Below are 23475 nucleotides of genomic sequence, written 5' to 3'. Positions count from 1 at the left end.
CCCTCTTTGCCCCCCCCCCCCCACCCCCCCGCCATTCAAACCACCTCCAAACTCCCGCCTTCAGCCGCTATCCGCCCGCCCGCCCCCCCCCCCCGGGGTGGTGACGACAGCGGCGGCGGAGCGGCCAATAGGAGACGGGGGTGGGGGGGAGGGGGGCGGGGCGAGGGAGCCAGACCAGAGCCAATCAGCGCGGCGGGAGGGGGAGTTCCCGTTCTAATCATTTGCATGCGGGGCCCCGATTGGCTGAGGCGCGGCAGTGACGCGGGACCCGGCGCCTCCGTGAATGAATAAAAGGCGCCGCCGATGAGTCAGATTCACGAGGATTCCCCCCACATTACACACTCCTCCTCCCTCCCTCCCTCTCTCTCTCTCCCTCTCTCACACTCTATCTCTCTCTCTCTCTCTCCATATATATTGCACCATCCATTTCCTCGCCTCACCACTTGCCTATCGACTTCTCTCTCTCTCTACACAGACACGTTTACGGCATTGCAGACCCCCCCCCCCCCCCCCTCCACCCCGAAGCTTCTACGTCGCTCTTAAAACAGGAACCTTTTCATTTATTTTACTTTCTTTTTTTTTTTGGGGGGGGGTGGAGGGAAAAGGGAAAAAAAACATCAAACCCCTTCTCTTTCTTTTTGAAAAAAATCTTTAACCGTCGAGACTTAAAAAGGGGGAACTCTTTATATGTGTATATATATTTATATATCTATAGGTATATATATATATACGCATTTTTTCTCTCTGGTTTCTCTTTCTTGCCCTCTCTCCCTCTCCCTCTCTCTCTCTCTCTGTCTCCCACCGACCTCTCCCCTCGTTGGGAGGGAAGGAAGACCGAATAATCCTCAATCCATCCGTACAAAGGATTCCTTTCCTACCTACGCCAACCACCCCCCCCCCACCTCCCGGACCCCCCACACCCCTCTTCTTCCCTCCTCTCCCCCCCCCACCCCCCCCCCACTCCAAAGTCAGCAACACACCCGCATCGATCGAGGCGTGAAGTCCGTACGTCTACACATCGTTTGGGGGTGAGAGAAAGGGAACTGAGAGGGGGAAAGAAAGAAAGAAAGAAGTCTTTTTTTAAACGCCTTCCCCCCCCCACACCCCCCCACCACACCCCCCACACACACACCTTTGGAGAGACATCGCCTGACCGAAAAAGCCGGATATTATAATAATAATAATAATAATAATAATAATCCTAACCCATCGCCACTGCAACAATGCCCCGAGAACTGACACAGAACCCGATGCAGAAAATCTGGATCCCTCACAAGGACGAGAGGCCGTCACTGCTGAGCAGATGTGAGTCGAGTCGCATTTTTTTTTGTGTAACGCGGACATCCAACACACATACGCTCGACCGAATGTTTTTTGTGTGTGTGGGGGGTGTGTGTGTGTGTGGGGGGTGTGTGTGTGTGGGGGGTGTGTGTGGGGGGGGGGGGTGTGTGTGGGGGGTGTGTATAGGGTGTGTGTGTGTAGGGGGTGTGTGTAGGGTGTGTTTAGGGAGTGTGTGTGTGTGGGGTGTGTGTGTGGGGGGTGTGTGTGTAGGGGGTGTGTAGGGGGTGTGTGTGGGGAGAGGAAAGGGTTGAGGGTACCTTTTGTCCAACGATCCCCTCTCTCCCTCCTTCATAACACGTTTAAATGTGGTTTTATTTCGTCTCAAAGGGTATTTCAGGAGTGAGTGTAACATCGTGTGGCTGTTGCAACGATGTGGGTGTGTGTGTTATACCGGTCTCTCTCTTTATGTAATGCACACACCGTGGACCCCCCCCACCCCCCTCCGCCCTTTGCTGCATCTTTTTCGAGAAGGGATGGTTGGAGTTGCATTTGATATCTTTTTATTTTCTCTCTCTCTCTCTCTCTCTCCCTTCTTTAAAAAAAATCTCTTCTCCCTTTCTTTCCCTCTCTCTCTCTCCTCTCTCCTTCTCTCTTTCTCTTTTCGTTTGAACTGCACGTGATTGCAATAACCTCTCCCCCCAAAGCCGGGTTTTGTTCTGTATATTCTATATAATATATATATATGTGTATATTATACACACACATACATATATAGATGTTATAATATCACAGTAAAGCCACAGTTAGCTTTGCCAGCCCTGATGCTGTTATCTTAAATGACATTAAAATGCTAATCCGCAACTAAATTATGGTATTTTTAACTTTTAATTTGCTTTCCCCCTCAATCTTTGCCTCTCTCCCTCCCTCTAAATCTCCCCCTCTCTAAATCTGCCTTGAGGTGAGGGTCACATACATACATAGATGGATGGATGGATGGATGGAGGGCGCCAGTTGGACTACATTAGCTTGCTTTCGGGTATTTGAGTCTCCTGCGATCACTAGAAAGCCAAAAGTTATTTCCTTTTATTAGGGGGAGGGAGGGAGGGAGGGAGGAGAGAAGGGGGGAATAAAAGGTTAAGGTATTTGCAATGGTTTGAAGTGGGATGTGTGTGTGTGCGCGTAAAAGAAAATCATGTCGGTCAGGTGTCGATTTCACTTTGTCGGTGACTTTTGTCTATTATTATAATAAGACTCGTAATCATCCTTGCGTTTGATATAGCGCCTTATCACGCCACCGAGACGTCTCTAAGCGCTTCGCAGAATATACTGTACAGCGCTCCGGGGAGCTAACCCGCCTGAAGGGCGCTATATGAATGCAAGTCGTCGTTGCGCAGGTGGATTTGACTGTGTATTTTGCGGGAGAAAATTCCTTCCAGACCTCGGTAACTTTTCTCCGTCTGTCCGCGTCTGTTCCGTTCATTGAGTTAAGTTGTCTCCGTTTTCTTCTAAGAGCGAGAGGTGATGCGCACAGGCGCACAGCCGGCTCAAAGCCGATTGCTTTTTTTTTAAAAAAAAAGGGGCTTTGAGCCGGCTTGAACCACTTGCTACCTCGTCAAGACAGAGTCAGTCAGTTAAGTCAGTCAGTCAGCCAGTCAGTCAGCCCTGCCCGGGCATCACTGCTACCCACATTCCTTCGGTGTGTGGTAACCGGCATAGCTCGTGGCACCACGGCAGATTGTCTTGTTTTTATCCTGTTCGGACTCTGTGCCCGTTCCGCGCGGAGGTGGGATGCATGGAATCCTCGTCTTGGTCTGGATGCTCTTACACACACGCGCGGTGATGGGATTCCGCGCCTTTGGTCACCCTCCTACCCCCCCACCCCATCCTGGTCCCAGCCCCCACCCCTTCCCCCCCCCCCCCCCGCTCAGATCCCAATCTCTTGATTCTCCTGGGCCTTGGGACGTCCTCCCGACGTGAAAGGCGCTGTGTGAATGTAAGTTGGTGTCGTTGTGTTCGGACCCCCAACTCACCCCCCCCCCCCCCCACCCTCCCAAAAGTGCCAGTGATATCAAAGGCACGGATTAACAGCCTTCAATGTAACTGGCATGTTTTCTGCTAGACGTCTCGAAACTCTTCAGCGTTTTTCTGTAAGGTGACTGTAGTGACTGTGCGTTTGACGGGTTGCGTTTTTTTCTTTCTAGGGGTTGGGGTGGGGTGGTGGAGGGGGGGGTGGGAGAGAGAGAGGAGAAGGTGTTAATTAATTGCGTCCTGGAGAAGAGAGATAGTGTGTGTGTGGAAGTTAATTGTTTCGTCTGCTGTAGGTATCGTAACAAGGAAGAATGTGACTCCCATTTTATTTTCCACACACTGACCACTTGACCTTTAACCATCCCTCCCCCCTTCCCCCAACCCCCCCCCCTCTCCCCGGGGCTAAAGAAATCTCATCCAGTGCTTTGGGAAAGAGAGATGACTCATTTCTGACGAAGGACTCTTTCCCACTGCATTCCTTATTTGAAGAAGAAATACTACAGCCCTGTGGGGATGTAAATTGTGTTATATTAATAATAGTAATAACCTGAGCATTCGATATGACACAGTTCCTGGCTCCGGCCCCCCCCCCCGCCCGCCCCAAGCCCCTGTGCTCCCTACCACCTCACCCCATTAAGCACTAGAGTGACGTTCACCGGAGCTGTTTAGCTGGGTTTTATTATAATAACAACAATGATAATCCTTGCATTTGACATAGCGCCTTATCAACGTCATTGAGCTGTCTCAAAACGCTTCGCGGGAATATATACTGCTGCGTGTGTTTGTGGGCGAAACCGGCTGGCGTTCAGTTACAAGACGTCTCTTGATGGCTTACAGCTGTTGACTTGTCAAATGTCTTCTCTGTGTGCGTATGTGTGTGTGTTTTATCGAGATTACGGTACAGCGGATTAATGTAGTGGTCGTTGCTCTGGTAACCATTCAGAAGCTTCAACGGACTCGCAATGTGGGCGCGGACACTTGTGAATGAAGTTTTTTTTTTATTATTGTGTTCTTGCTTTTTTTTTAATAAAAAAGGGCCTCTTTCAATTAAATGATTGACTGCGAAACCCGACCAGTAGAGGGATTGAAACCTGGAATGCAGTTCAGAAAGAAATTTCCCTCTGTTCAGGGGATCAAAGGATTCCTGTACAGTGCAGCGAGACAGAGAGCACAATCGTTGACTGGTGATTTTAGAACCGGTATTATTTTGTTTTCAAAAATTCTCCCATGAAATGCGCCAAGTTTCTACCCTCCTCCACTCCAAACACATTAGTCGCCGCACTCGACAGGAAAACTCCCACAAAGGGGCTTTGAGCTGCTTCGAATAACTTGAGGAGGCACTTTGTCAAGTTGCAAAGATTGCTGTCGTCACGAATGTAGAATACAAATAATTATTCCAGTAATCAGGCGCCACGAGTGTTTGTGAGGCACTCCTGTGCGCAATTAGCTGCTGCGTTTTGCCCGCAGTGGATCCGCTTTACGATGCGTTCTGTTCAAGGGCTTTGAGACGTTGTCTCGACGACGTGAGGCAAGTATTATTATTAATAAATGTTGAATGTGAAGGATCTTTGCCTTTGAGTGCTTGTCGCGCTGACCTCTCGAAAGCGCTTCACACGGGAGTTGCTGTCTAATGGAGTGACTGTGTGTGAAGATGCAAACTTAGCAGCTAATTTGCACACAGTGTGATCCCACCGGAGATGAATGGGCTGAACTGCATTCTCATTCATAATCAATGGGTGAGGGTAGAGAAAGAGATTGAGATTACCTGCAATGTGTTAGTTCTGAGTTGAATGTTTCTATTCCCTGTTTTACTGCGCAATCGTGGTTCTGTGACCATGTGTTTTTTTTTGGGGGGGGTTTTAAAAAGCTGCTCAGCCGGGCGTCTGACCCGGGCGCAAACACATCACCGTGTTTAAGAGCATCCAAAACCAAGCTGCGATTTCCATGCCGCCTACCTATTAGGTTGGCGAGAGGCAAGGCTGTTGGTGGGGGGTGGTGGGGGGGGGGGGGAGACTTCCAGAGCGTGCGTTGGGGGGGCAATTGCGATTACACTATGTCGGTGGATCGATCAGCTTGTTCCTGTCTGCTCTGAACCTCCGTGTGTCCAGATCATGTGAGTGGCATTCTACGTGTTGCGGGAGATTAGTCTTGAGCTTTGCTAATGCTGTGGATCCGGGTTAGCGGGGGGGGGGGGGGGGGGGGGGGGAAGGAAAGCTGGGAGCTTAACTATTTTAAGCGTTACAGCATGCAAGCTTCTAGTTATAGGTCATTTCAGGGAAAGCCTGAATAGGCTAACTTAATGGGTAGCCTCTTCCACCGTGCCTTCAGCTCCCCTCTCGCCTCTCTACCCCCCTCCTCGCTCTCTCCCTTCCCTCCCTCCCCTCACCCTGACCATTTCCCTCCCCCCCCAATGCTCAGGTCCCGACCCAACTATCCAGCGCCTTGGGACGTCCTCCCGACGTGAAAGGCGCTCTATAAATTAGTGTAGTGCACGCCAGTCGTGTTGAGTGTTTGCCATTACCTTAATACAGTCAATTCGCTTTGCAGTATTATCCCGTGAAGCGCTTTGAGACGTCTCAACGACGTGATAAGGCGCTGCGAGGATTATTATTATTATTATAGCAACCTTGCATTTGATGCTAACGTTATAACGATGACAGAAGAAACATCGCAGCTTCCTTGTCTGTTTTTCTTGCCCGTATGACAACAGCAACAATAATAACAGTGATAACGAATCCTTGTGTTTGATAACTGCCCGTAATGTCGCACCATCTCAGAGCACTTCACAGGTATTTGCTGCCAAGTCTAAAGGGCTGTGCATTTTGTCCCCCCAGCGACTGCCGAAGTGAACTAGCAATTTTCGGCCCATTCATTTCCTACGGGATCACGCTGTGTGCAAATTAGCTGCCGCTTTGCATATAAACACCCACACACAGTCACTGCACGTGAAAACAATTCCCGGTGAAGTGCTTTCAAGAGATCAGAGCGACAGGCTTTCAAAGGGCACACCAAGAGAACCCTTCCCTAATAATGATAATAATCCTTGCATTTAATTTAGTGCCTCGAGACACATCAAAGCGCTTCGCAGAATGTTACTGCAAAGTGTAGTGACTGTATTTTGCTGGGGCGAAACGGGGCAGCACGTAGCAGTGACCCACAGTCGCGGATTGAGTTTTTTGTTGGGGGTGGGGGTGGTCTAGTTGATTGTGTGACCAGAGCAACAGCCCCCTCGGTCGTCCCTGACCTTCGACAGTCTCCTCCGTCACCTCTCAGTTAGTTCGTGGCCCTTCGGTGCCGCCTCGCCGCCCCCTCCCTCCCCTGACACGTCCCTGTGAGGAGCGCGGCAAAGGTTATTGCAGTCGGGAGATACGACTCGGGCGATATCGGTGGGGTTTCCCGTGAAGTAGTCGAGGCCGACGCTCTAACACAACAGGGTGGGGGGAAGCGCAGCATTGACTGAGGTGCCGTCCTTCAGACGAGACGTTTTAACCACTCAGCCCCGCTGTTTGACAAGACGAGGGAGTTTCCCCCCCCTCTCCTGGTGTCCTGGCCGACGACCATCCCGATTAGCAATCGGTCGTTCGCTTTGCCGGCCGTGAATCGGCTGCCGGGTTGGCCTGCGGAGCACACGGTCGCTAGACTTCGCGCCGATGTCCTGTGAAAGCGCTTTGAGACATTTCGACTGAGCGATGAGACGCTGCATCAATTGCAAGGATCAACTTGTTGCTCCCGCAAAAATATAACCACAATGACAACAACGTGCATTCGTATAGCTTCCCTCACACAGGGTAGTGTCCCAGAGCTATATATATATATACATATATATATATACTTTACGATCTATTCTGTGAAGCTCTTTTATTAGCTCAAACCAGGAATTCAACCTCCGGGGTCAACTCGGGTTAGATGTCAAGTCCTGGTTGTGTATTTACATACATACAGACAGAGAGAGAGAGAGAGAGAGGAGAGAGAAAAAAAGAAATGGGGGAGGGGAGAGAGAAAGGACGGTATCCATTTCTCAGTTTTTACACCCAAACAGCTTTGTGTTTCGGCTTTTTGGTTTACGAATCTCACCGTTAGCGGCTGACGTACTGTCCCCCCCCCCCCCCCCCCGCCCCCGTCGTCTCTGTTTCACTCCCCCCCACCCCACACACTTTGAGACGTCTCGACGACGACGGCGACGAGGCGCTGTATCAAATGCAGCGATTATTATAAATCATAATCTTTACAGTTGACACAGAGCCTTTGGCAACATCGGCACAAAGTGCTTCGCAGGCCGTTTTCGAACGAGTGCAGTGACTGCGTGTGTTGTGGGCGAACCTTATAACTGAAGCGGATGCAAACGGAGAGCCTTTGGTGATGGCTCAAGGTCCTTGGGTGCGTAAACCTTTCCCTGCTTGGCCCGTTCCGAGACGCTACCCCACGTGAAGGGCGCTGTACAAATGCAAGTTGTTGTTGGATCATTCTCTCTCCGGATGGCTGCTGCGTTAATGAGCGGGAGATACACGGCACACGTTTAACCCGCTGTAAATTCCTGCATCAGGGTGGTCACGGTTCCCCTCGACCAGCGGATTTCAGAGTTATTATTATAATAATAATAATAATATTATAATAATAATAATTATAATCCTTGCATTTGGTACAGCGCCTTACTTTGTCATCGAGACGTTACAAAGTGCTCCACGGAATACACTGTAAAGAGAATTGACTGTAATTGGCAGCCAATTGCGGACAGCAGCGTCCCACAAGCAGTCGCGGATGGAGTGACCGAATTGTTATTTATTTTCTTGAATGGATTGTTGCCCCCGGAAAGCGATCCGACAATCGACCGACAACCGGGTTCAGACCTGCTGCTAATCAAACAGAAGGATTGCGGAGCCGGGAAATTTGCCTTATCTCGTCGCTGAGACGTCTCAAACTGCCCGAGAATCAAACCTGGACGCTCTCGCTTGCGAGGCGAGTGCTCTAACCGCTTCACTACAGGATTCCATGTTGACTGTTGGCTTCAAAAGGCACAAGATGCTCGGGATGACATTGCGCTAATGGCATGCCGATGAATCACTGGCATCAATCCCAGACTCTGAACGTGGCTTAAATTGAAACCGAAAGCTCCGTCTGTTAGGAAGCAAAGGAAGGTTGTTCGCGGAATGTTTAATTAAGAGAAGTAATAAAAATAATAATCCTGGCATTCGACACAGCGTGTTTCGCAACTGAATGACTCGGCAGCCGACTTCTGCATAGCAACGTCCCGCAAACACCCGTGAAGTGAACGACCAGTTTTATATCTGGGGGATTATCGGCCAGGACACTCGGATGAATTTCCCTTCTCTTTACCAATAGCGCCCCAGGATCTTGTAACGTCCATCTGAACAGGTAGAGATGGGACTTTTGGTTTGACGTCTCGTTCACGGACGTCGCCTCAGACAACACAGCGTTCTCCGGCATTGCTGGGAGGCTGGGGTGGGGGTAGCAGAGATTTGGAGGAAGATTGCCAGACACTGCTTTCAATAGCAAGCGATGAGATTTTAGCTGACGAGCAGTTACCCCAGTCTGCACTTTGGGGTCCCCCAACCCTCGGCTCTTGCCAACCTGCGCCTAATACCCACTGCTGGGTATTCAGGTCCAAACCTCCAGGGAGAGAGAGTGCGCATTCCATCCCAGTCACGGGGAAATATCCCAGTGTCGGTGACACATATATGTGGAACGCTGTTGGGTTTGGATCCTCTTGATCTTGGTAATGATTTACTGTGTGTGTGTGGGGGTGTGTGTGTATGTCTGGTCAGCAGAAATTCGCAAAGAGCCAAGTCTTGGAGACCCCAAAAATGTCCTTTTTTTGGTGGGGGGGCGGTGGAAGGGAAACCCTTAGAGTTTAACCAGCTAAGCACATTTCCTCTGTTCCTTAGTTTTTAACTGTTGACCTCTGAGGCTCCATTATTGCGTGCGTAAAGCGCGCCGTCTTTTTTTTATTGTCTTGATGCCCTTAAAATATATATAGGGGAACTCCACAGCTAAACTAGTCCCCAGGTCGGTATTAACCTGTGTTCATCTCAAACCTGGCTGGTGCAAATGAGTCAGTGAATAAGTCCCCTCTCGGGCCTGTGCTAACCAGCAGGAGCGAGGGCAAGCAGCTTCCTGAGGAGAAGAACGAGCCGTGTAAATTCATATTTTAATGATAGATAAATAAATAATAATTTCCTGCCTTCTGATGTGGGGTCAAGAATGTGCAGTGTCAAATTGCTTCACAGGGAATTGGTGTCAAATGCAGCGCGTGTGCGCGTGTGTGTGTCTGTAGGCAAATGCCGCAGCCTTCACGTACATAATTGTAGTAATAATCATTTGATGTAGCGCCTTGTCACGTTGTTGAGACGTCTCGAAGCAGCTTCGCCGAATAGACAGCGCGTTGGGACGTCCTCCCGACGTGAAAGACACTAAACAAATGTAATTTGTCGTTATATTGTAAAGCGGACAGACTGATATAATGTATAATGGTTATATAGGATAAAGTAATATAGAATTATCAAAGCAGAATGTATTGTAAAGCGGTTTGACCGATATTATATAATAATAATAACGTCTATAATAATCTGTGTGATTTGCTGGCCAGGACAGCGTGAGAATCTCCCTTCCCTTTTTCCAATTGATCTTTAAAGTCCACTTGAACAGGTAACGGGACTCTTATTTTACCTTTCTCTCCCCCCCCCCACCCCCAACCGCATTATTAAAAAGTAATACTAATAATAACTTGGTCACTCATTCCACGGCTGTTTGTGGGACACTGCTGTGCGCAATTGGTTGCCGCGCTTGGCCCACAAAACACACAGTCACTACGCTTTGCAGTGTATTCTGTACCAAATGCGAGGATTATTATTATAATAACGGTGCGGATTTTGGAGCTGAGCGTTAATTAACCACTACTTTTTCCAAATTGTCTACACAGCATGCGTTCCCCACCTCACCAACTCGCCCACGGTGATCGTAATGGTGGGGTTACCCGCCAGGGGCAAGACTTACATCGCCAAGAAATTGACCCGCTATCTCAACTGGATTGGAGTTCCCACCAAAGGCAAGTAGTGGGTGGGGTGTGTGTGAGGTGTGTGTGTGTGTGCGGTGGGGTGGGTGAGGTGTGGTGGGTGGGGTGTTTGTGCGGTGTGGTGGGTGGGGTGTTTGTGTTACATTCATACTGTGCCTTTCATGTGCAGAGGATAACAACAAAAAATTGTATAAATATGGCTCCTTTCACATCTGGAGGACGTATATATATATATGTAATTGTTGTATGTGTGTGTGTATATATATATATCTCAAAGGTGCTCTCCTTTGGCTGAGATGTTAAACTGAGGTCCCTGTCCGCCCTGTTCAGGTGGATGTTAAAGATCTCGCTGTTGGAAAAGAGAAGACTGTTTCTCCCAATTTCTCTCTTGGCCTCCAATTTCCCCCCAAATAAAGTTGGTCGCTCCGTGACTTTTTTTTTTTAAAGCGGGGGGTTGGCACTGCCGCGCGCGAAGTAGCTGTGGCCTTGGTCAACTCGCTGCACGATCCTCGTATTTCCGGTGCAGTTCGGCCAAACTCTTCGGGATGGGAAAGGCCTCGTATTAATTTGCGAGGATTCCATAACGAGGCGTCGTTTCATAACCTCTTAACGGACATTTTTTAAATCTCTTCTTGGCTTTAGCCCTCCGCGATACCGAGGCTGGGCCTCAAATTGATGCCTTCGCCTCTCTGCCATCGGCTCTGTGTGCAGAGCTGTTTTATTATTATTATTATTATTATTATTACTGAGCGTGATGTTAAGCAGTCTCCTCGTTTTGTTGCAGTCTTCAACGTGGGTGAGTACCGGCGCGAGGCAGTCAGGTGGTACCGGTCGTATGATTTCTTTCGCCACGACAACGAGGACGCCATGAAGATTCGCAAGTGAGTCTTCCGCCTTTTTTCACCGCTGGATATTTTTTCCCCTCAAAAGCCACTGAGGGAGAAGGAAGTGGAAGGGGATTGGATGGACCTGGATTGCACGCGTAATCAGACAGAGCGCCTCAATCGCGCGGCGCCAGAACCCGACCTTAAACGATCGTGTGTTTAGGGTGACCCGGTTGGTTGGAAGAGGAAAGTGGGGTGGGGGGGGGGGTCTCGAGATGGACCTTGAAGGAGGTGAGGGAGGGGGAGAGGCGGAGGGCCTATGGGGTGGAGTTCCAAACAGTGGGCGTTTGGGGGGTGGACAGAGAGGCTGAATGCCCGGCCGCCGATGGTTGGGCGGGGGGTGGGGGGGTGTGAAGCAGGACGGAGTCTGCTGAGCGTAGGGGAGCGGGGCAGGTCGACTTGGAGTTAGTGGAGACGCAGAGCTTGGGGGGAGCGAGGCCGGGGAGGGCTTTGGAAGCGAGGACAAGGATTTTGAACTCCATCCTCTGGGAGGGATGGGGAGCCAGTGGAGCCGGGCGAGGGTGGGAGCGATAGGGTCATGGAGCCATATGCTTTTACGCGTGCGTGCGTCTGTCTGTCTGTCTGACTTGTCCTCGTTGCTTTCTGCAGGCAGTGTGCTGTAGCAGCCTTGAGAGATGCAAAATCCTATCTAACCGAGGAAGGTGGCCAGATTGCGGTAAGTGTCTCTTGCTAATAATTACCTTAATTGGCCGACTGACTAAGAGAGCTTATGTTGCGAGACCTCAGGGCAAGTTTCCTTCCAAAAATAATAGTAATAATAATTTCGCTCACTCGATCCCCGACTGTTTGTGGGACACTGCTGTGGGGCAATTGGTCTCTGTGTTTCGCCCACAAAATATAGTCCGTTCACTCCGGAAAACACCAGCAGAAGCGTCTTAGCCTGAGAACGTTCAGGACATCGCTGTGTGCAAATTGCCTGCTGCGTTCAGCTGCCGATACGGTCGCTACACTTTACAGTAAAATCCTGCAAAAATGAAATGCTTCGCCCACAAATATACAGTCAATTCACTTTACAGTGTGTTCTGTGAAGCGCTTTGGGATGTCCTCCCGACGTGAAAAGCGCTATATCAAATGCAAGGATTATTGCAAGGATTATTTGAGGTCACTCTCGACTAAGTGATAAGACGCTGTATTAAAGCCGTGGGATGCTATGCCCGGGAACTGTGCAGAAATGCCGTTTATTAAATCCCGTTTCCCTGCCTTTTTCTCCTCAACCCTTTAATAACTTCCTGATTGAGATACAAGATTGGAGGGTGCGAGAGAGCAGCGGTTTGCAATCTCCTGACTTATCGGTGTGAAAACTAGAGCTGCCGAGGTTTAAAGGGCCGGATTAACAAGTGATAGGAGATAGCAGAGCAAGAGATGTGTAATCAGAAGTTACTGGTGTATCGGACTTTTGTGTGTGTGTGTGTGTGTGTGGATTGTAGAGTAAGAGCGCTTGACTGAATGGCTTTGGTTGGTCTTGGGGAAATTGATGCCTGTGAATTATATCGTACGACCGGAACACTCGTGACCCTTTCTTGTACACGCGTGTGCGTTGTATTTTTCTTTTTGTCCAGGTTTTCGACGCCACAAACACAACTCGGGAGCGACGAGAGATGGTCCTAAACTTTTCCAAAGAGCACGGCTGGAAGGTAAGAGACTGGTATCAACACCCACACCTTTTTCCTCCCCCACCTCCCCTCTCCTCGCCCGCCCCAACGTGTAGTCCTGTCGGGTAGAGGTTAGATCACTCGCCTCACAAGCGCTGTGAGACGTCTCAATGACGTGATAAGGCGCTTATATTAAATGCGAGGATTATTGTATATATTACATGATTATTATTATTTATTGGAGAACCAGCTGTACCTTAATGGGTCAATATCTTTGTGTTGGCAGGTATTTTTTGTGGAGTCAGTATGCGATGATCCAAGTGTGGTGGCTGCGAATATAATGGTGAGTAAGGAGGTATGGCATTCAGTTCCCTGTTACAGTGTCCGTTCCCTTTCTCCCTGGAGGCATTGACTGGCGCTCAGTACAGTAAAATTCGCGTAAGTTTGATCTTATGCAGATCATCCCAGAAACATACGGTCGATTCGCTTCGCAGTATGTTCTGTGAAGCGCTTTGAGACGTCTCGAAGACGTGATAAGGCGCTGTGTCAAATGCGAGGATTACTATCATCATCATCTGTACAATCGCTTAAGTTGTACGTCTGCCCAAGTCCCGTTCAAGAGATTATATTCTACGCCCCTTTGACGCAACTCATACTTTCTGTAAGGATCCGCTCCAGGATGTTACCCCGTTCGAAGGCCACTATGTAAGTGCAAGTTGTTGTTGTACAATGCTTGGGAGTCCAGATCACTGACACTGGTCTGTGCACAGGACGTGAAGCTGTCCAGTCCAGATTACTCGGACTGCAACCAGACTGATGCCATGGAAGACTTTCTGAAGAGGATCGAGTGTTACAAAGCCACGTACCAACCCTTGGACCCGGACAACTATGACAAGTGAGTGCAGGAGCTTCACAACCTGAGGATACTTTTTGGGCTCCTTCTGTGCTGTAGGATCTTATGATTCAGACCTCTGTCACCTTCCTAACCCTTTCCTTTTCTCCCCCCACCTGTTTTCTCTCTCCCCGTCCACTTGTCATAGAGACCTTTCGTTCATCAAGGTAATTAACGTGGGGCGGAGGTTCCTGGTGAACCGGGTCCAGGATCACATCCAGAGCAGAATTGTTTACTACCTGATGAACATCCATGTCCACGCTCGCACCATCTACCTGTGTCGCCACGGAGAGAGCGACTACAACCTCAAAGGGCGGATCGGTGGGGATTCTGGGCTTTCTCCCAGAGGGAAGAAGGTACTAAGGATTCCCCGTAGCGCAGTGGTTAATTTGCTCGCCTCACAAGCGAGAGGACCCGGGTTCGATTCCCGGCCAGGGGTGAAACCTTGGGCAAGGTTTCCTTACTCCACGCGCCTCGGGTTAACCTCGCAGTGATTTTGCTAGTGGATTGGCGGATCGCTTTTCCGGGAGTCATAATCCCTTGAAAAATGAAATAAATAAAATTTAAAATGTGGATTATTAATGTATTATATCTCCAATTACTCACGTACTGCATCCAGAAATGCTATTTGCAATAGGGTTTGACGTTCCCTTTCGAAAGCTAAACCTGACCATTGTTTTGAATCGATCCTGAAGTCGTCCTCGGCTCTGGCTGTTTGGGTGCTGATGGCGGGGGCTTTGTTTTTTCAGTTTGCCACAGCATTGGGCACCTTTCTGGAGGAACAGAACCTCAAAGACTTGAAGGTTTGGACCAGTCAATTGAAACGAACCATCCAGACAGCAGAGGTGCTGGGCGGGACCTACGAACAGTGGAAGTCACTTAACGAAATCGATGCCGTAAGTTACGTATATTTTTTGCCGGTCGCGATTTTGTGTTTGAGTTTATCGATTTTTTTTTTTTAATTTGACCTTTTTATTTAATATAAATGTAAATATCAGAAGTCTTTGTTGACGGCTTTACTTAACTATATGTTAGTGGTTAGAGCACTCGCTTTGCAAGCGAGGGACCTGAGTTCAATTCCAGGCAGAGGGCGAAACCTTGGGCAAGTTTCCTTACTCCACACAGAGCCTAATAATAATCCCTCCAAAAACAAAAACAATAATAAATTGGTCATTTTCAATCTACGACTGTTTGTTGGACATTGCTGTGCGCAATTGGCTGCCGCGTTCGCCCACAAATATACAGTCAATTCACTTTACAGTGTGTTCTGTGAAGCGCTTTGGGACGTCCTCCCGACGTGAAAACCGCTATATCAAATGCGAGGATTATTATTATTATTATATATTTAATTAAACAGCAAATAATACTAATCTGTTGGCGGATCATATTACAGGGGGTGATAATCCCACCCAAAAATTATTATAATAATTTGGTTCGCTTCAATACATGGCTGTTTGTGGGACGCTGCTGTGCGCGATTGGCCCCCGCGGCGTTTTGCCCAAAAAACATACAGTCAAATCACTTTACAATATATCCTGGGAAGCGCTTTGAGAAGGCTCGAAGACGAGATGAGGCGCTATATCAAATGCAAGGATTGTTATGATGATTGACTGCCGAAATGATGGACTTCCGGGTTATAAAGTCACCACATTGTTGTGGAGGTGTTTGAGGGAATGATCCCAGTCGGTCAAACGTAACTGAGGCCTCCTTTGCTTCCCACAGGGCGTGTGTGAGGACATGACGTACGAAGAAATTAACCAAAAATATCCCGAAGAATATGCATTGCGCGACCAAGACAAATACTATTACCGCTATCCCACGGGAGAGGTAGGTTTTCAGATGCTGGCATCCCTCGTGCATAAGATTTCTACTTGCTCTGGGGTCAGCCGGGTGTCTGACACGTCCGGAAACCCATCACCGTTGCTTAAGAAGTACCCAAACCCGACTGGGAATTCCACGCATCCCACCTACGCCAGTTGCCAAAGGAATACAGGCAGTTTAGTTCTGGAGGAGAGGGAGAGGTCGTTGGCGGTGCTGGGGGGGGGACTGCAAAACTGATCAGTAATCCTCGTTTTGAGAACTGAAGGTTCAGACGACAGGACGGACGTCTGTGAGATTGGGCTTTGGCCTGTCCGGCGGTGGCTTCTCTCGAACCCTCGATCCGAGCGGATAATAGCACAGCTCTCGCCTGACACGTCACTCGTCAAGATGACTCTTTGGCGTTCTCGCTTGGAAAGAGTCGAGTCTGGCCCTACACCGTGGCTTAGCTTTAGTGGAGTGCTGTAGTTTCGTGGTACGAGCACTCTCCTCGCAAGAGAGAGAGAGAGAGAGAGGACCCAGGTTCGATTCCCAGACGGGGCGAAACCTTAGACACAACCTTCCTTTCCCCACAACCTTCTGTTTTCCTGAGCAGTGTGTAGGAACCCTGGTTGTTAAGTCGATTGGCGGATCCCTTTCCGGGGGCTAATTTTCGCCCACAAAATACACTCAATCCATTTGGCAATATATTCTGTGAAGCGCTTTGAGATGCGGGAAGGCGCTATGTCAAATGCAAGTTATTATTATTATTGGCTTCCATTATTTACTCTTTTTTTTTTCTCTCTCTCTCTCTCTCTCTCTCTCTCTCTCACACACAGTCCTATCAAGACCTAGTGCAGCGTTTGGAACCTGTGATCATGGAGTTGGAGAGACAGGGCAATGTGCTTGTCGTTTGTCACCAGGCAGTCATGCGGTGTCTCTTAGCGTATTTCCTCGACAAGAGCGCAGGTGTGTGAGTGGAACCGACCTAATCCTGTTATAATACATGTGTCCTGGGTATCAGCTTGACCAGTGTTAGCGCTCTCTCTCTCTCTCTCTCTCGCTCTCTCGCTCTCTCTCTCTCTCCTCTGAGTCAGAAGGTTGTGGGTTCAAGCCCCCCCATGTTGGCCAGGGCACTGCGGGAGGGGTTGGGGGGGAGAGAGAGAGAGAAGACACTTTTTCTCTCTGTTTGAGTCGAGATAAACTTGGTCGTTGGCTCCGTGGTTGTTTGTGGGACGTTGTGTACAAACTGATACGATGCCTCCCTCTCCGTTTCAGATGAGCTGCCTTACCTGAAGTGTCCCCTCCATACTGTACTAAAGCTGACTCCTTTTGCTTACGGTGAGTTAATATACGGCGGCGGGTGCGTGCGCGATGCCTTGCGTGTGAGCGCGAGAGAGAGAGATTTTTTTTGGTGGGGGAGAACCGTATTTTGTTTCAATAAAACTGACGTCTGAATTCCCTCCCTTATCAGGGTGCAAGGTGGAATCCATCTTTTTGAATGTGGAGGCAGTAAACACCCACCGGGACAGACCAGAGGTCAGTGACGTTCTTACCGATGTCGCACATCACGCGCTCCTCCTCTGAAAGACTTAAACCCACCCCCACCATCTCCCCCCCCCCCCCACCCACCCTCCTCCTCTGTCTGTCTCGGAAGCTGTCGCCTATCCGGCCAGGTTTTGCGAATAGGGTAGGACGCGAGTGGAGACTTGCCAATGGGCAAACCCTTCAAAGCCCTTCGGTTGGTTAGTAAAGCGAGAATCGGCTCGTAAGAGGCATTGCCGTGAGCGGCTTTCGGGAGAACACTAACGTTAACTTCAAGGATTCTTTTCGGTCGTGTGTTTTTTTTTATCAAAAAAAAATCTCGAGACTTTTGCACGTCTTCTGCTTGTACCATGGAAGGTGGTGGGAGGTGGGGGGGGGGTGAGTTTCATTCTCATTCCCAATGTGTGTGTGTGTATATGTTTTTTGTTTTAATGTGCTCGGTGGAGGGTGGGGGAGAGGAGAGAGAGGAGAGAGAGAGACAGTGCATCGGAAGAGAGAGCGTGGATGGGGAGGGAGAGAGAGAGTGGGGAAAGAGATGGCAAGTTGAGTAAGGAGCCCATTTCCTGGACTATAATTCTGTGTTGACCGGTTCCACTTCACCAAGGTGTGGGCCCAGCCTGTCATCTCATTCCCTCCGTGTTGGTGGCCTTTACCAACGGGTCGTAGGGTGGTGACGTGGGGAATGGGTGGGGGCAGCGGGGAAGTTGTGCTCTTGTGCCGTGTGTTTTTATATTGCGAGGAACCGGTGTCGGTATGTATTTTTAGGGGAATGTTTAGGCAGCAGTCCCATCAATTTTTTTTTTGGTATCTTTTTACAATTAATTTTTAAAAGAAATCCAGCGATGGTTTCCCTGCGTTGATGCCCTGAACTGAGAGCTGTGCTCAAACGCCGCTGTTTCACGTCGAGTGGCGGAATCCGCCCACGTTTGTCGGAACCCAATTCGATGGACTGAAACCATCGACTCCAGAGACTGCTACGGAGACGCGGTCTGTTTTCGAGAGAAAAAACAAGAGAGGGAATTTAAAAAAAAATCCTCGCATTGAAAACTGCGCCTTTCATGTCGGGTGGGCGGGCGGGCGGGTGGTGGGGGGGGGTGGGGGGAAGAGTCTCAAAGCGCTTCACTGTGAAGAGTAGTGACTGTTTGTTTGTAGGTGGACGCAGTAGCCAATTTTATCTCAGAGATTGTTGGTCAGGACATTGGGAGAAATTCCCTCCTTATAATTCTCTCCCCCCCCCCCCAAGTTACGCAGAATCTTTTAAAGTTTACCCGGACACAGCACAGACAAGACCTGGGTTTAACGTCTCATCCGGGGGGAGAGAGAGGGGCGGGGGGAGCATTCAAACCTAAACCCGTTTTAAATTCGTTCCCCTTATTGCGCGGTCTGTGCCGGAAACAGGAAAGGGGTCAACTTGTTTAGGGTGTATCTTGTGCCGTGTTTGTGCGTGTGCGTTTGCGTGTCTAACGTTTGTGGAGTTTTCTTCGTTTTTTTTAAATATATACGTATATTACTATATTTTTAATATGTACGTATATTAAAATACATACAAATATATATTAAAAAAACACTCCCGTAGTGGTTTCGGTTTTATTTCCTCCTCTCGTTTCTCTCCTTCTCTCCCCCACTCCCCCACCTCCCCCCCCCCCCCCACCACCACCACCAACCCTCACCCTCCCCTCTCATATTTACATTTCTTTTTCCCCTGTCTCGCCTTTTGACCAGGACCTTGTTAAGAAGGCACTAAATCCACTCATGAGGCGCAATAGCTTCACCCCTCTGGCGAGCCCGGAACCCAACAAAAAGCCGAGGATCGAAGACCTAGAGGACCATTTGGCCTCAACGTCCTCAGCTTTGCCGGGGTGCTTGGTCTCAGAGGTGTCCACACCTATTCCTGGACAAGTTAGTTGAATATTCTCTATTTGTTTTTAAACAAAAGCTTCAGCTGGCGCTCTTTTGATTTCCCTTCCTTTTACCCCCCCACCCCACCCCATTCCCCTTCCCACACCCTCCCCACACCCTCCCCCCCCCCCCCAAAACCACCACCGCTTATCTGCAGATTCCCGGCACGGCCGCTTACGTTTCTTTCCTCAAATTTTTTTAATTTCATTTTTGCGCACGCAATCAAATAAAAAAAAAGGGGATGATTTACGCTCTTGGCTTCGCAATCCATTTGCCGTGGTATATTTTTCTCTCTCTGTCTCTCTCTTTCTAATTGGATTGGATTTTAAAGAATGGCCGATGGGAACTTTGGTTCAAAATGGCCGTCTGGTACTTTGCTCCGCGTTTTGTTTCGACTGTGTTTAGGAGCTTGCGCTTGTCGCGTTCAAAAAAACATTGCCTCCCCCGTGAAGGGGAAAGGGATCGATGCATTCTATTAAGGCTTTGAGAGAAATGTGACAGTCTTTGGAAACCTATTGGTCATAGTCCTAGAATCATTGGGATTGAACGAACACCTTGGCCTGAAAGACTCGATGGGCCGAATGGCCTCCTTCCGTGCTGTAAAATTGCTGTGATTCCATGACTGCCATCAGTGGGTTTCTGAAGACTCGGTAGGTTTGGTTTGGAGACTTTTAAGCACAACAACAAATGACATTTGCTGCAGCGCCTTATCACGTCTTCGAGACGCCTCGAAGTGCTTCGCAGAATATACTGTAAAGTCAATTTGACTGTATTTTGTGGGGGGAACGTTGATTAATGGCAGTTTTCAGCATGAAAGCTTCTGAGATGGATGCGATGTTTGGGAAGCTCGCCTGTCTCCAGGTGTGGTGTTTCAAGCTTGACTTGATTTCCTTCGCCCTTCTCAGTTTTTTTTTCTTTCTTCCTTTCCACCCGCCCTCTCTCTCTCTCTCTCTAGTCTTTCATGGGAAAGGCTTGCCTGTAAGTATCTCTCTGACTTTGCAGTGTATCTTTTTGTCCGCAGTGTAAGTCACAGCAACGGTAGCTTAATGTGCAAGGACTGTGGTTTGACCTTGTTGACCAGTGTAACCTGACTTGCTCGATCTAATTAGCTTCCAAAGCCAATCCTCCCGGGTATCACTTTCTGTTGACTGTGACCCTTTTTTTATATATATATATATATATATTATATATATAGCTCTGTCCATTGTGAGCGTAATGAATGGGTTTTTGTAACGTTATGCAATCAGATCGCGTGGCTTCTTAACCCTTTTGTTGCTGACTCGAGGGTGGTTTTGCAACAACCAAAAAACCTGCACAGGAATCTCTTCCTCCCAACATCTCCAAGAGCTAAAGTTGAGCATGGTCGATGTGCTTTTTACCTGCCCCCCCCCCCCCCCAATGTGTCTTGTCCTTCTACCTTAACTCCTGACTCTTGAGTCTAGCTACAGGCAGGAATTGGATGCAGTTGTCAAACCAAGTCTACAACCTCTTACGGTGGGTGGGGAGGGTAGAGATAGTGTGATGGGGGGAGAGGGGGGTAGATAAAGATACCTGAATGGCCAAAACTCTTTAGAAAGATCTCTTTGTACGAGTCATCACAGTAATCGCTAGATTCAAGTCTCGAGTTCTTGCCTATGGTTTTGTTCCCAGAAAGCTGCAGTCCATTCGAGGGGAGATGGGTGTGGGGAAGAGAGGAGGAGATCAGGGTGTTCAAACCTCAATCAGTGCTGGAAATCCTTTTGGAGGGGTGTATGGGGGGGGGGGGGGGGGTGTAACCGGTTCCAGCTCTGTCTAATTGATGATGGGCAATCGAGAACCGAGTCCATAATTGTCTGGTGTTGCGTTGGGATGGTCCAGAACCCGGTTCAGATGTCCCGCTCTGATCGGGGCGGGTGCTGGAAGTTCTAGAAGCGTGCCCGAATCTCCATTCCGGTTGACGATAGGCGCTCTTAACAACAACAACAACAAGATTCCATTTATAGAGCGCCTTTCACGTCAGGAGGACGTCCCAAGGCGCTGCACAGTTGGGTCATGACCCGAGCAGGGGGGAAATGGTCAGGGTGAGGGGAGGGAAGGGAGGGAGAGAGGAGGGGGGAAATGGTCAGGGTGAGGGGAGGGAAGGGAGGGAGCGAGGAGGAGGAGGGGAGCTGAAGGCACGGTCAAAGAGAAGGGGTCTTAAGGGGTCCAGTCGGGGTCCCTGTCCTCGCGCGCCGTCTTAACGCTCGATTTCTCCATTGGTGGAGCCACGCTTCTATGGTTGCATGCGCTGAACGTTTGACTTGACTGTCTCTCCCCCACGCAACCCACCCATCCACCGCCCCCACTCCCCCAACCCCCCCCCCCTGCAATGCAAGTGCTGCCAATGTACGTGTGCTGAGCTGAAATCTCATCGTGCGTGTGAGTCGGTTAGACATTTTTTTTAAAAGACATTCTCTTCCTTCCTTCCTCCCTCCCTCACATTTTTGCATTCTCAGGCGAACAGTATTTCATTATCTCACAGTTATCTCGTTACTAATACTTCGAAGGTAATTGGCTACGAGCATGCTAGCCGTGTTCACTGTGTTAAGTGACTCTGTTAACATTTTGTGAGGGTTGTTTTTATTTGGCGGGTGGTGGGTGGGGGTTTGAAGGTGTTGAAAACTCGACCGTCTCATCTCTTTTTATTTTCTTCTTCGATTGGGGGGAAAAACTGGCGCGGGTTTCAAACGTAGGAACAGGAGGAGGCCATTCAGCCCCCCCCCCACCCCCTCGAGCCTGTTCCGCCATTCTATGGCCAAATTGGATCCATTTCAGATACATTGCTGGTCAGATTGAAGCCTGCAAATCCGATAGATTCCTCCCTAATGGATCCAACTGTGCAGGGATAAGTTTCCCTCTAAGTGCGGGCACTATATAGTCATATAATTCCCCCCGCCGCCCCACTGCAGGCCTTTTGTCACCAGCAGAGAGGATTCTTTCCCGGCGTCTTTCCAATTGGGTGTACATCTGTCCCTCCACATGTGTTGACAGTGTCACGGCTTTGCCGGTTGCTTGTGCGTTAGAATAAGTTCTATTAACACGCTGCTTAGTTTTCTGTGCATGAAGTATTCAGTGCTTTTGATCTTACCTCTTATTTCCGCAACCCCCCCCACCCCTTCCCTCCTTCTTACCCCCTCCCTCTTTTACCTCCTTACCCCCTTTCCCTCTCTGTTTTTTGCCTCTTCCCTCCTCCTTCCACCCCCTTCTCTCCCCTCCACCTCCTCTGCACCCCTCGCCCCCTCTGTCTTCCCCCCCCCCACCCCTTCGAGGCAGTACGTTTTATATGTGTGTGTGTGTGTGTGTGTGTAACCGCTTCTCGATCTCCTTCTCTCGCACAGATCCTGAGCGAAGTCCCTAGAAAGACCGAAGCTGTGATGATGATTTCAATGCAGAAATGAAAAGCTTTGTTTCGTTCCCACCCCCTACCCCGAGTCCCGCTTGTAATTTTCCCCCCCCCCCCACCGCCCCTCTCCTTGAAGCTCCAATCCGTTTCTGTTTGGAGTTTTTTTTTTTCCTCGATCCACGCCTGTATTTTTTTTTTTGTTTCGTGCGCTTGTATTGCGTGCGCGTATGTATGTATATCTATACGTGATTACCGAGTTCACCCGTGTCCCTGGACTGGCTCCACTGAAGATGACCGGAGAGGGAAGCTCGTCAGTGATATTGACTTATAATGTGAACGGGGCATCTCTTGTTGCTGTAATAACGTGCGAATGGTGCGTCCTCGACACGATGCGTTCTTAATAGTGTGTACATATCTTGTAAATCTCGTTGGAAGAGTGTGATGGTGGAGTGTTGCTTTTTGCACTCTCGCGCATGTCTGTATCATAACTGTAAATAATAGCACAATTTAAGCTCGAGAAATATTTCTGTGGCCGAGGTATTCCTGAAAAAAAAAATCGGTCTTAATAAGTAAGGGATTGAATCTGTTCCTGACATTTACACTACCCGAGTACTCTGAATGCTTTTCCGATATACTTGTTGTTCTTGTTGCTTTGGTTTCCTAACGTTCGCAGAAGGAAAAAGTGGAGCCTCGCAGATAAATATTGAACTAAAAATGAGGCATAACTATTTATGGGGGCGGACGGGCGGAGCGGTTGGAAGACGATAGATAAAGACTAGGATTACCAGTTGACCAGGTTTATTTATTTGTTTTGTGTTTGTTTGTGTATTTTTTTTTCTTTTTCTCTTACCGCCCCCCCCCCCACTCCTCCATCCCTCCTCTCCTTCCTTCTACCTGGTACATACCTAGATACTTCTGGGTCCTCCTATTTTGTCAATCATCAAGCGCTCAGGGGAAGGCTGGGGGCCATTGAGTAGAGAGACTGATGTTGAGTCTTAATCTCTTGACTACTTGCAGTGGGACTGAGCTACTGGCCAAACCGGGGGAAACCGTGGGTTCCAACCGCAAGAGAGACTTTCTTTCTTTCTTGTTGGGGAAGAAACTTTCTGAACCAAGAAGGCGGTTGGGAGGGGGGGGGAGAGGGA

The 23475-nt window shown here is 49.1% G+C and overlaps 1 protein-coding gene across 4 annotated transcripts; it reads left to right on the top strand.

Annotated features, from left to right (window-relative positions):
• The first annotated feature begins 1122 nt into the window (after window positions 1–1122).
• pfkfb3 (6-phosphofructo-2-kinase/fructose-2,6-biphosphatase 3) lies at window positions 1123–22438 on the top strand. 4 transcript variants are annotated; one of them, XM_042335300.1, is made up of 16 exons: window positions 1123–1305; window positions 10247–10372; window positions 11124–11220; window positions 11833–11899; window positions 12804–12878; window positions 13123–13179; window positions 13607–13731; window positions 13877–14084; window positions 14478–14624; window positions 15451–15555; window positions 16365–16494; window positions 16804–16866; window positions 17000–17064; window positions 18793–18969; window positions 19925–19947; window positions 22326–22347. In XM_042335300.1, exons 1-16 carry the CDS (start codon window positions 1224–1226, stop codon window positions 22330–22332), a joined length of 1554 nt encoding a protein of 517 aa, XP_042191234.1. In that variant the 5' UTR covers window positions 1123–1223; the 3' UTR covers window positions 22333–22347. The 4 variants fall into 4 exon arrangements, with proteins under 4 accessions (XP_042191234.1, XP_042191232.1, XP_042191233.1 ...); XM_042335298.1 differs by lacking the exon at window positions 22326–22347 and adding an exon at window positions 21444–21513; XM_042335299.1 differs by lacking the exon at window positions 19925–19947 and having other exon boundaries at window positions 22326–22438.
• Window positions 22439–23475: the final 1037 nt, after the last annotated feature.

Source organism: Callorhinchus milii, unplaced genomic scaffold (genome assembly GCF_018977255.1).
Source record: "Callorhinchus milii isolate IMCB2004 unplaced genomic scaffold, IMCB_Cmil_1.0 Scaffold5, whole genome shotgun sequence".
NCBI lineage: Eukaryota > Metazoa > Chordata > Chondrichthyes > Chimaeriformes > Callorhinchidae > Callorhinchus > Callorhinchus milii.
Note: the sequence above shows the minus strand (reverse complement) of the source record. Positions and strands in the feature narration are given on the sequence as shown.

Excerpts from the sequence above, each read along its gene's own strand:
- pfkfb3 (XM_042335298.1), top strand. The coding sequence starts at position 1,224 with ATGCCCCGAGAACTGACACAGAACCCGATGCAGAAAATCTGGATCCCT. Across the intron at positions 11,221-11,832 it reads GACGCCATGAAGATTCGCAA|GCAGTGTGCTGTAGCAGCCT; the intron begins GTGAGTCTTCCG and ends TGCTTTCTGCAG. Across the intron at positions 19,948-21,443 it reads TTCATGGGAAAGGCTTGCCT|GCGAACAGTATTTCATTATC; the intron begins GTAAGTATCTCT and ends TTGCATTCTCAG.